This window comes from Taeniopygia guttata, chromosome 4 (assembly GCF_048771995.1).
Source record: "Taeniopygia guttata chromosome 4, bTaeGut7.mat, whole genome shotgun sequence".
NCBI lineage: Eukaryota > Metazoa > Chordata > Aves > Passeriformes > Estrildidae > Taeniopygia > Taeniopygia guttata.
The window spans coordinates 56,991,785-57,004,474 of record NC_133028.1 but is presented as its reverse complement, the minus strand read 5'-3'; the positions used below and the strand labels follow the sequence as shown (position 1 = coordinate 57,004,474).

General features: G+C 41.7%; 1 protein-coding gene across 7 annotated transcripts in view; it reads right to left on the bottom strand.

The window, feature by feature from the left end:
- Positions 1 to 320: 320 nt before the first annotated feature.
- The window catches only part of ARHGAP24 (Rho GTPase activating protein 24), a 186,448-nt gene continuing 174,078 nt past the window's right edge, over positions 321 to 12,690 (bottom strand). For all 7 annotated transcript variants that reach the window (XM_072928655.1, XM_032748205.3, XM_072928656.1 and 4 more), the window contains 5 exons: positions 8,233 to 8,365; positions 7,396 to 7,469; positions 6,864 to 6,985; positions 3,253 to 4,324; positions 321 to 1,045 (listed from right to left, as the gene is read on the bottom strand). In XM_072928655.1, the coding sequence (XP_072784756.1) occupies positions 802 to 1,045; positions 3,253 to 4,324; positions 6,864 to 6,985; positions 7,396 to 7,469; positions 8,233 to 8,365 (1,645 nt within the window). In that variant the 3' untranslated portion in view covers positions 321 to 801. The remainder of the gene's footprint in view (positions 1,046 to 3,252; positions 4,325 to 6,863; positions 6,986 to 7,395; positions 7,470 to 8,232; positions 8,366 to 12,690) is intronic.

Here is a 12,690-nt window from a genome sequence, read left to right as displayed (position 1 = left end):
CAGACACAGGGCTTCTTCATGGTACACCAAAAACTCTGGTCATGTGATGAACTTCTCCTTAAGTCCCCCTTTTTCCTCTTACTCTGTCACCCACGTTTGCTCCCAAACAAGCAGTTGTTTACCCCTCTGTCACCGTCCCCAGTCTAGGCTGACTTCATATCCTACCATGTTATTTAACAATAAGGGTGCCCTGGAACTTTGCCCCCTGGCCATCAATTCTGTGAAAGGAGTATTGCTTTATTTTGCCCATGGCATACTTCAGTTTCTCAATCCTGCTGTCTGTTTGGAAGCGACGCAAATCAGGGCTAACCATCCACATATTTACCTTAACATATCTGTTTATCTTCACTCCCCAGCAAAAGGGGTAGCAAAACAAAAACAAACATTTGATATACAAAATAAGCTGATGGTAACACAATGCCAAAAATAGCTTATTATGTTAAGTGCAAGGGAGAAAAGCCTTTATATAAAGCTTGATTGCAACAACATCTCAATTTACCAGTTTAAATACAAGACTTGCATTAAAATATTTCTTTAGATACATCTCTTGCTCTAAGGTAGTTTTTAAATTTATATACACATATCCAGTTGTAACACTTGACAGTAGTCTCATGAAGCATTCAAAGAGTATAACTTGGTAAGTACACACTGAGATATGAGTGCTTAATGTATGTATGATTTCTTCCTTCAAGAGTTTGTAACATTTTGTTGAGTACTAGCCTCAGAGAGGTGACCAGCCACCTGATACAGTATAATACCCCCAAGCCCTTCCTCAAGTCCCACATCCTATGCTTCCACAGCTCACTGGATCCAGATGGTGTTGCCTCTTTCTGGTCTGCGAGACTCCACTGTCAGTTCCCCAAAAGTAGAGAAAAACTGCTCCATTTCCTTCTGCAGCATATCATTCCTCTTCTCTGCATCCTCCTTCGCCCGCTCTGCATTACGCATTTTGATTTCTACCATTGTGAACTTCTTCCGCTCTTGATCCAGCTCTTCATGCAAGGCCATCATTTCTGTCTCCAGGGTGAGATTTTTCTGCTCCAGGCTGCATGAACGAAATAAAAGCAGACAGATCCTGAGCAGCACTCCTCACTCACTCAATCAGAAACGCACACCACCAAGAAATTCATACACGTCCTTTCATTTCTAAGGTTTAGACTGAACTTCTGATGAGCATATCTACAAACCATGGCTTCATCCATGAACTGCTCTCACAGGGAGAATGGTTCTCTTTGGCAGTTTGTTAAAAAAATACCTTTGTCTCCTTGGTAGCTCATTTAGAAAACGCCTTTGAACAGCAAAAGGCACAGAAGCAAAGAGCTCCATCTAATTCTCCAGGAGTAGGCTAGCTATTCCCTTCACTTCCTGAAGTGTTGACACCCAGCTGCTGCTAGTTGCAGCAGTATTACTACAAGGTCAGAATAGTGCCCTGAATGCCTTTGCTTCACTGCTGATCTCCTTTCTCCAGCTGACCTGCCTGCTGTATCTATTTGACAATATGGACCTGCATGTATCTGTAAATATAGCTGTCATGAAGTTCAGTAAAGTGAGGTCCTACACCTTTGTTATTGCAACCCCAGCCACACCTACAGCCTGGGCAGAGAAGAGAGCAGCCCTGCTGAGGAGGACCTGGGAGTAATGATTGATGAATAATCCAACAGGAGTTGGCAATGTGTGCACACAGGCTAGAAAGGTAATTGTATCCTGGGCTGCATCCAAAGTGTGGGCAGCAGGGTGAGGGAGGGGATTCTGCCCCTCTGCTCTGCTCTAGTGAGACCTCACCAGGAACACTGTGTCCAGCTCTGGTGCCCTCAGCATAAGAAGGACATGGACCTGTTGGATCAAGTCCACAGGAGGACCATGGAGTTGAAAGAGGACTGGAGCACCTCCCCTTCAAAGACAGGCTGAGAAAGTTCGGGCTGTTCAGCCTGGTGAAGGGAAGGCTGCATAGAGATCTCATTGTAGCCTTCCACTATCTGAAGGGGGCCTACAAGGAAGCCAGAGGGACCCTTCACCAGGAAGTGTAGTGATAGGACAACAGGGAATGGCTTCAGACTGGAAGAGAGTAGGTTTAGATCAGATGTTTGGAAGAAATTCTTTACTGTGATGGTGCTGAGGCACTGGCACAGCTTGCCCAGAGAGGCTGAGGATGCCTCATCCCTGGCAGTGCTCAAAGCCAGGCTGGATGGGCCTCTGAGCAATCTGGTCTAGTGGGAGGTGTCTCTGCCCATGGCAGGGGGTTGCAACTGGATGATCTTTAAGGTCCATTCCAACCCAAACCCGCCTATGATGTTAGTGGCACTGAACACAGTCAGCACACATACTGAACTGTACATGAAGTGCGTTATTACACTGCACACTATGCTGGAAATAGCGACGCAGGTGAAGGACTGTAACACTTGTGTGCTGCACTTTGACTGGCAGCTGCTGCAGCTAGCAGCTCTCACGCCTGTGATCTATGACTTGCAGTGCCAGAGGTACCAGTGCATAGAGCTGCTGTGTAACAGAGGTGAGAACAAAAAGTCCCAAACAGCTTGACTGAAGAACCTTTATAACAAAGACAGCACATTCAGCTCTGCACTGCTGAGTGCATTATTTAATGCTAAGCCCAGACTCTGAGGTTATTCACTGTTGTTACAACCACCCACCCCAGCAACCTTGTTCTGTATGAGCAGAGTCTGCACTATCTGTAGACAAAGACACATCCCCCCCTTGCCCTCTTTTAACAGGTCTGAGCTTTGAAGGAAAGGCTCAGCAGCAGAGCAAAGACACAATGATGAGCAGAGGTAACTCCGAGATGCTGCACTTTCTCAAGAGGAAGGAGGACTGAAGAGGAGTCTAGCAGTCTCCCCAGTCCCAAAAACTACAAGTGGAATATGCCACAACATTGCCTTCTCTGAAAGGTGACACTCAGTTGCCTTTCTCTCGAGAAAAGGCATAAGCTAATGGAAGCACTGTGAGAGACTACTGATTTTGTTAATTAGATTTTATATAGACACTCACAAGATTCTGGCTTTACTTTTGACACCAATAGAACAACATGTCACAACCATGGCAAACAACTGCTCTGAAAAACACTCCTGTGGATCACAGGATCACTGAAGTAACATCAACACTAAAAGATGACAAACCCATTGGCAAGCACCTAGTGAGTAACACAGCAGTGACTGCAGCTAGTGCAAGTCACAAGAGGAAAACCTTGGATTTACTCTGCAAAAAGCAGTCGGATGATAGAGCACCGAACCATCTTACCTTTTTATCTTTGTCTCATATTCTAGTTTTTGCTTGGCCATTTCTTGCTTCAAGCTGGACACCAGGCTGTGCAAAGCACTGTGGTTGTTGGTACTGTTGGGCACAAACGTTTCACTGTTATCGCTGCTGCTGGTGGCTCGACTGCTATGGCCCCCCACACTCCTCCTGTCACTTTTGTTCTCATAAGCACCTGGGTTAGAGAGGTCTTCGTGTGGTGGCCCATCCAGCACAGAGTCTTCAAAGTTGCCCACATAAAAGTCCTGCTCAGGGCAGGTGGTGGTGGATGAGCGACAGGAGTTGGAGTGCTCCGGGAGGGATATTTCGCATGAGGATGTGGACCAGGTGGCACTGTCCACGCTCTGTTTGTCATCAGAGTTCACCATAGAGAACTGCTGGTGGACATTGTCGTAGGTGGAAAGCCTGTTGTGCTGGCCTGACTCACCCACCGGCGGCTCCCTCTGCTTGTTGTCCCTCAAAGTGACGTGGCCATTGGGCGCCCAGCCCGGGCTGCGGTTGCTGAGGGTGTTGCTGTGCCCGTCCGTGCTGGACATGCCCATCCGCACCCCTCCATTCGGCACGCTGTGTGTCCCCATCTTGGTCACCGGCCCTTTCAGCGACGACGCTCTCCTGGCTTGCAGGGAGCAGTTTAGTATGGCCTGGCTCTTCTCCGGGCCCTCCACAGAGCTGCTGAAGGACCCGTTGGTGACTATGCCGCTACCTTTATTAAAAGCAGGATTTTTTTTCACCATGAGTGGCGGGCTCCTGGTGACATCTGGTTTCTGAATGCTGTTCCTGGGGCTGTTTGTCTTGCTGCCTGGCAGAGCAGTCGGAGACTCACAGTCCATGCTTCCCCTTTGGGGAGACTCAGGTGTGTCCCAAGAGCAGCGCCTCACTGCTGTCTCCTTGGTATTGCTGTTCTCTTTGTTCTGTAGCTGCCCTGCAGTGGTTTTCTTTGGAATTTCATGGTGGTTGTTGCACACCTCAGGTCCCATCTGTGGGTCTATATCCTTGGGAAACAGCTCTTCATGTTTGCTAATCATCACTGACATGAGCTGCTGGACTACTACTGTACCTGAAAGGGGATATCAAGCACATGGTAGTGAATGGCCTGTTTTATTTAAGGCATAAATACATTTTATCTCCCAGAAATACTTAGCAAACATTCAGCTTATACAAACATTGACACAATGCAGCCATCTGTGTAACAGCCTGAATGTTTAACAAGGCTGAAATGTCTCTTGGCTACAGGGCCACCAGCATGATCTCTTCCTTCCATCACACCAAGACAGCAAAGCCTCACAGACCCCCTAAAAACAACGGGAACATTTGCAAAGAAGCTGTTACCATGACAGTAACTGCATCCCATGAAGACCACAGGAGGAGATAATGAGCAGAGCATGGTAACATCATACTATATCATGACTTTCCACTCAATGTGGCGAACGTTTTAAAACCAAAGTCTCGTTCTGGCACAGCACTTGTGTTTGATAGTTTAACAGCAAATGGGCAGGCAAGGGATTTGCCCTGCTGGAACAGATATTTTAGTCCTCTGAAGCAAAACAATGCAATAATAAGACAGAATTAATTTAATGTGAATGCATTTAACCACTCCATGGTGAGACTATATGCAGCCAGAGAACTATGCCACATTATAGCACATTATGGAAGTAATGCAGGACCACAGCTTGCTGCTTCCTGTAACAAATGGCCACCTTTCCTCAGAAAGATCAGCCCCCTGGTGTGCACACCACTTGACTGCACTGTAATTTACACACTAGCACTTAGAACTGGACTTGGCATGATAAAGATGTGCAACTCTGTTTTGCTAAGTAGACCCTCATTAAGTTTTACTAAGAATATTTCAGGAACAAGGTCAAGGTAGTTATAATAACCACCTTATTTTTAAACTGCTAAAAAGTTTTGAGAGGCATGCTGTGCCCTTCTAATCAATAAATGCCGACTGAGCAAAATCATTTCACATCAGCTCCTTTGTAATACTCTGGATTTTATATTCCAGCCTTTTAAAATACAAGTATGAAGAGTCAATTCAATGTGGGTACTCAGTAACTTTTTTAGGTGTTCTCACTTGTTTGTCTGCTGAGGCAAAATGATACTTTTGAACTAGGCAGTAGGAAAATTCACTTAGCTAATCCCCTGGCACCCTTAGCTGCATTCCTTCTGAGAACATTACCTGTTGTGTGCAGAACTTTACTACAAACATTGCATTGTCCTTAGGCAACTTTTATGACTGCATTTGACAGGAAAAAAATTCTCCATGGATGGAATTCTAAAGGAAATCTCTGCTGAATCAAACAAAACCAACTCCTCATCTCCATCATAAAGATATGGTTCCCGAGAGCTACATGTTTTATTTTGAATGATTGTGCAAGAAAAGCACTCTGTATCTTCCAAAAGGCAAAGAGAAATTACTAAGCTGGCCATGAGCACCAATCAACTTTGTTCAAAGTCCCTATACATTTAAATATGTGTAGCCCAATTGCAAATCGGCACTGTCTTGGGTCAAATCTTACAGTAATGCTTAGAAGACGTCATGAATCTGTTTAATCAAACCCATTTCTCAATAGTTAAAAAAGTGTTATGTGTTTTCCTACAGAGAATGTAGTATCTGTCCCATTTCCTGCAGCAGGTACCATCATTTTAATTCTAAGGGCTGTTGATAAGCAGGGTGGAGAGTTGCTCCAGACAGTATTCACAGATTTCATACATGGTTTGGAAATGCCATGTTTCTGTTCACAACAACATGGTCATTGTCATAAGAATTAAAAAGAAGGAGGAGAAAAAGTAAGGCTTCAGAAAAACAAGTGAATTAACATATTATAGAGGGAATTGTATCTGGGAAGAGAAAAAGCATCATACTCACAGGAAAAGAATAATTCCATACACTATGAAATAAACTATGAAAACTGCATTTTTTGACTTTTCAGTGCACAGCCCTAATTTTCAAGAAAGCTGAGTAACTCCTCCACATTAAACAAAATGTGTTTGATGGCAGAAAAGGCATCGTGCACTTCATGCAGAGTTAGTCACAAAGACTAAGACTAGAAGGAAGTCACTTATAGGAGGACATTGTCGCATTCATATTTTTGTCTTAATCACAGCAAAATTCTACAGCTAAACATGGCTGTAACTGAGAGCATGCATCTGGTAAATTGATTCATGTTCAGGAAGGCATATAATACATCACTGCCTCGTGGGGGTTCTGCATGGGTCACTGCAGTGTGAACCTGAGCTCTTCCTTGTCCTCAAGATCCACAGGTGAAATATTAACTGCACTCCAACTGCATGTGCTGAGTAAGAACATATCATGCTTGCAGGATGTTTTGAGAGAGAAAGTCCATGTTTAGTGAAGCTGCCAAGGCAGAACAACCTCATGCAAAGTCTGTTTGCAATGCTGCATGTTTCAGTACCTTCCACACTAGCCTGTAAGATTTAACCCAAAAGCTCATTCAAAATTGAAAGTTTTGAAATTTCTGTTGAAAATTTCTGTCTCTATATAACAGATACATAGAACTTACTGCACAGACCGGTATGTGTTGGTAATAAACCTAAAGACATTTCTTCTCTCTTACAAGTTATGTACATAAGCTCACCTTCCATGATAGTCAGAGGATCTTCCACTTTGGGGCGCAGGATGTTTGGGCCAAAAACTGTAGCCAGGTTTTGCACACTCATTTTATTTACACCTGAATACGACTGGACTTCATCAAGGAATCTGTGGGAAAGAAAGAGGTCCTTAAGGAACATGTAAGTAGGAAAATTAGAAAAAAAAAAGTCAAATCATGTGATTGTTTCTTAACATAGTTTAAGTATTGCATTCCAAATGCAAACAAAGCCAATAATTGCAGTTAGAAATGGGAAAAACAAGGTCCTATCAAGAGGATAGAATATATTCACGTCTACTTTCTTGCACACCGTGCCTGCTTATGAAAGGAAAGTCAGAATCTTGATAGACCAAATTACTAATTAGTCATGCAGTAAACCTACCATTTTAGTAACTTCCCTTGAGTTCTCCAGTCCTCCAAGTGTGAGTAATGTTTTTCCTTCAGGGCACACAGACAGACAGGTCTGTCTGTCAGCTCACACTTATGAATACCATTGTGATATTCTTGCAAGAACACTTACCTACAGATGTATTTCAGCAGATTGTAATTGACAGCTGGCAGGCTCTTCACTTGCTTCACCAGTTCTTTCAGGCCCTTTAAGAGATTTAAGGAAAAATAAAGAGTGAGTAGGCACAGTTTTTTAACATTTTATCAGAGATTAAGAAGTAAAAAAGGTCAGCAATTCCAATTATAAGACAACAGACACCACTGAAACTGCAGCATTAAATACAGGTTGTGATCAGGAACAAACACCTTGTAGAACCCATTTTGGATTAGGCTAACATGGATTAGCACTGGAAAAAAATAATCAAGAAAATAAATATCTTGGCTTCATCATGTCTTTTATTTTTCTTTCATTCTTTCTTTTTTTTGACCAGCAGCTCCATTCCTCCTGCTGTTAACATGGCTAAGCCTTCCAGGAACAGTTCTGGCTTGAACTAGCTGGCATTTCCTACAAGAAACTGCTTCATTATTTTACCCAGTTCTGGTCCATATTAGATTATCACTAATAAATATCTCCTGATTTAACAGCAGGAGTTGAACAGCAACCATCAAGACCCTTCCTCTTACAGTTCAGAGTCTAATCCATGAAAATATACATCTCTTCCATGCAAAATGGAAGCTATTGACTACAATCATGTTTACTTGAACTGAATTCAGTGACATGCAATAAATACAGCTAAGGTTATGCTACACAGTTTTATTTAGAACTCCCAAGGACCCAGGTGGCAACAATTTTCATACAAAACCTGCTTCAATTAACAGATGCTCATTTAAATTAGGACAACTGACAGCTTCTCTCCTCTTGAAAACTGGAACAGCCTTTTATTTCACCTTACTTGAGTTACCAACTCACCGTTTCCTCCTCCTTGCTGAGCATTTTGGCACAAGAAAGAAAATCTTCGTATTTTGCATATGGTACAACTGGTTCTGGGAGCTCCCTCAAGTACAGCTTGAGCAGTGAAGCCACGGTGTGCACATCTGTGTTGCTGTTGGGGTGGAATACAAGAAGTCATTAATGTGAATGAGAATGATATTGTGAGACAGAGAAGCTAAAACCTGCCACTTTTCCACTGCCATCCCACATTTTACTCATCAGCAATATATACAATTACAAACCCTACCTGTAATCTGGTTTTTGTTGGATTTATTTTTTTCCTATAAAGAACTCAGATACCCACAGGCATATGTCTGCCAACTCTAGTGATTTATTACCATAAATAATTACATATAAGGCCCTGTTTGCACAGACAGGTATGAAGGAGATAGATCCTGCCTCTTGTTGACAAACATCTCCCTTCAGACATGCAAAATTCATCCTAAATGACACTTTTCATTTTCACCTGAGCTAGAAACAAGGCATTTACACACTGGAAATTTTTCTTCAACTAGAAATGGCCCCAGCTCCCATAACATGCCCAGTGTGTCTCAATTCCATTTTATCACCACATCCTCTGTTACCAGTATTCAAGAAGCAGGTTTTAAAGGAAACTATATATACCACAGGTATTTAGTTGAAATCTACCTACTGGAATTACCTCTTTTGCTGACATGCATTTTTCCTGTGGGATCCCACTAAATGACTACTGTGCCTTTTAGCTGTACTCTTACAGTGAAAACCTGAATATACTTAACACTGAGAACCACAAATCCCTCTCTGGGAAGTGAGTTTTAGCTCTATCCTGTACCAAATAAACTGAGGCACCAAACATAAAATGTCTGAATGCTTGCAGAACAGGTAACATCACAGGGCCAACAGTCAAAGGCCTGATACAACATGTGCTTCTCATAACTGTACTGGCAGAAATTTAAGGGATTTTTGGATACAGCTAGTAGGAGCCTCAGTTGTTTATCAGGCACACTAGAAGTAACACATGGAGAAGGATCACAATCACAAGTTCAGACACTGCAATCACACTTGTTTCAATGTTTCTGTGGTGTGTAAATTACATTCTTGTTAACTTAGGAGTACTTATCTAAAAATAACTAAGTAGAAATTAGATGTAAGGCACAAGTTAGCATGAAGAAATTGCTCTTGCATTATGTCTGGCTCCATCCCTGGGTTTAGCTATTCAGGCATTTATTCAAATCCTGACTGGAATGTTCTACATGCTTTCCCTAGCTCAGATAAAGAATTGTATTGCAAGCTGCTATCTTTCCCTCTGATTTCTGAAAAATCACAGAAAAATCACTAAATTTTGCTAATTTCATTAATAAGAAACAGGAAACGCACACACATGCCTACAATGTGTATTATTATGTATTTTCTTTTTCTTTGAAGACTTCACACATGGAGTATTTTTTTAAACTCACAGTGTCTCAAAGGGAGCCACTGGTATTTGACACATTTAAGCTTTGCTAGAGGTACATTAATCATTTTGGAATGATCTGTTAAAATAGTAATGGCTTTTACAAAGTTAAATCTTAACAGGAATGGTGGGAACAGCCTTAAAGTAATGTGGTATGGTATGTCAGAAGAAGAGAGATGATAAATAGAGTTTCTAGAGAAACTAGAAAAATAGTCGTTTCTAGAGTTTCTAGAGAAACACTAATGCAAACCCACATTTTTAAAGAAAGTTCAAATTCTAAACTCTTGACTGCAACCTTCTGTTGTAAAGAGTGAGCAGGCACTTCTGTTGTAGAGTGCCTTGAATTCAAAAGATTGTTTACCTACCCCTGCCCCCCACATTTTGGAAATATATGTAACAATTATAGGGAACTACTAGCATGAAACTAGGTATGATTTTGCTCTTTTAAGAGATTTCAAATGCTAGCTCAGATTTGGCCTCTAACCTTTCTGCTCTACCTAATCAACTCAGCTTTGATTGTCTTTCTGAAGATTTTATTATTACGACTTTTTTTATTTAAACAAGGAAACTCCTCACACCTTGCTGAAGGACTTAACCACATCTGTACAGAGTCTATTTGCATAAAACTGGAGAGGTCTTTCCAAAATACAAGAATCAAACGGTTAAATGAGGGAAATTACTGAAGAACAATTACAGTTGGCACACAGGTCTCTCAGTAAAGGGATTGGGATTACACAGTAACATCTTCCCTTCTTTATACTGCCAGGATCATGCTTCATGTAGCATGGAAGATTTACACCAGACCCTGCTGTGGAATACTTGTTCCTAGACAGCACAGCAGCTGAAGGATAAAAAAGCTGAAGAAGGGGACAGAAGCCTTGAAAATTAATGCCATTTCTAAGCTTTCTTTTTTCAGTGTGAAATGCTGTTACATTATCCTGCGAGAGGTAAGCAGAGTGCTTAAAATTGTGGGTCTACCATGGAAGAACTGAGAGAGAAACAGAGAGGCGGGATGCTGAGGAGGAGGGAAACTGGGAAGTGTTGCTCTCAAATTAACTTCCTGAAGCACATGCAGTATTTACAAGTATACAGAAAGGTGTTTTATAAAATGGGATTAGAAACTCAGGTCACAATCAGCAAGACAGAGAGACCATATACAATATTTTGAACTAATTTTTCCAATTATTTTCTACGGCAATACCACAGACTGCCACGAGATGGTGGGGTCGCAAAGGAAGATTTTGGAACATTTGTTATTTTTTCCCCTTAACTGTACTGGACCACTTCTTAAGATTAAATCTCTCTGTACAGAAATTATGATACAGATTTGGGCAGCACAAAAAAAATAAACACAGCCTGCATACACAGACATACTGCTTGCCAAGCTCTTTAAGAACTGGATTTTTAAATTCTCCTTTATCAACATTTTGACAAAAGCTAGCAACTTTCTTGAGTGCCACTGTGGGTATAAAAATGTCAATACTTTTATAAATAATTTAACTAAAACACTGTCTCTCAGAATCTGAGACTTGTTTAGACCTTGCAAGGTAGTATTATGTTTTTCACCTTTTGCTTTAAATTACAGGGGAAAATTTTAAAATGGCAGACTCCAGTCCTAATGCATCTGTGTTTTGGGTGTTTTAGTCCACAAATGCCACAAAGCACTTTTCAGCCACAGAGCACAGCTGTAGGTTTCAGAGAAGTGCTGCACTGGAGGACTGGGAGCATTTATTTCCCTTTTTAGTCTACAGTGTTCTATTGACAGTCTAAGTCAAACAACAGAACTTAGATTTCTGCCTTGAGGATAATTAGTGTAGTTTTCAAAACATGTATCTCTGCAGGCCTATGGAGGACCTTTTCCTCATGGACTTTTTTCAGTTACAACTGATCAGCTTACGACAGGGCAGAATTTCCCCCCTGAGCCCTATCCTTGCCTACATTCCAGAATCATTACAGCTACAGAAATTTAATGATTATACCTATCGTCATATTTCTTTTGCTATCTGACTGTGGAATATCAAAGTGTTTCGTGATTACACATTCATAATTAACATGATTAGAAGTATTCATTATTTTTTATTAAAACACAGGATGTCAATTCTGGCAGAAAATCCTCTGTTATCTAAATTGGAACAACTCTTATTAACTGAGGTAGACTTTCTCCAAGTGCATAATTACATGCTTGAAAATGGGAATGAGTAAGCACAAAGTGAGGAATTTAATGTAACATAAAAAGCATCAGCAAGCTGAGGAACAGCTGTTTTGGCTTGTTGTGGTGGGAGGTATGAATAAGATGACTTATCTCACCGAAATACTAATACTGCACTCATGGTGGCATTTCCAAAGGAGCATGCCCCCACTTCAGCACTGTTCATGCACAGGCATGACAAATGCAAATGTGTCCCAGCCTCTCCTTAGTCATCATATTCAAAGCCCCATTCATCTGAACTTTGTCATTAATATCTCTCATGGCGTTGCTGTTTTGACAGCGTTTTCCTTTGTGATACCACAGACACCGTGGAAGTGGCTGTCAGTCTGATTACACTCCCTGGAGTTTTCCACTCTCTCTACCATAAACAATATGCCTGAAGCCCAGCAGGTCACCAGAAATGCAGGCATAACCCTTGCACCCAGGCCAGCAGACTGCTCACAGAGCTGGAGTCAGCGCTTCAGAGCACAAAGCCAACAAGCCCCTCATAAATTCTCTGAGAGGAAGTATTAACAAGGCACGGTCACATTACAAAAAGATTAAAGCCGTGCCAAAAATAGCTCTAGATCATGCTGGCACATAAACAGTTTGCATGAAGAACAAACAGCAGGGAACAATAAGCTGGGATGGTATAATTCAATTTAGGAGTCCTGTTAATAAAACAAAGGAGAACATTACAGCTTGTGTACCAGTTTGACTGATTTTGGAAGACAGGCTTTGGTCCAGAAATTCAAAGGTCAGGTTAACTTAATGTGCTATGTCATTTTTCTTCCTCTATGTGGGTATCTTCAAAGCA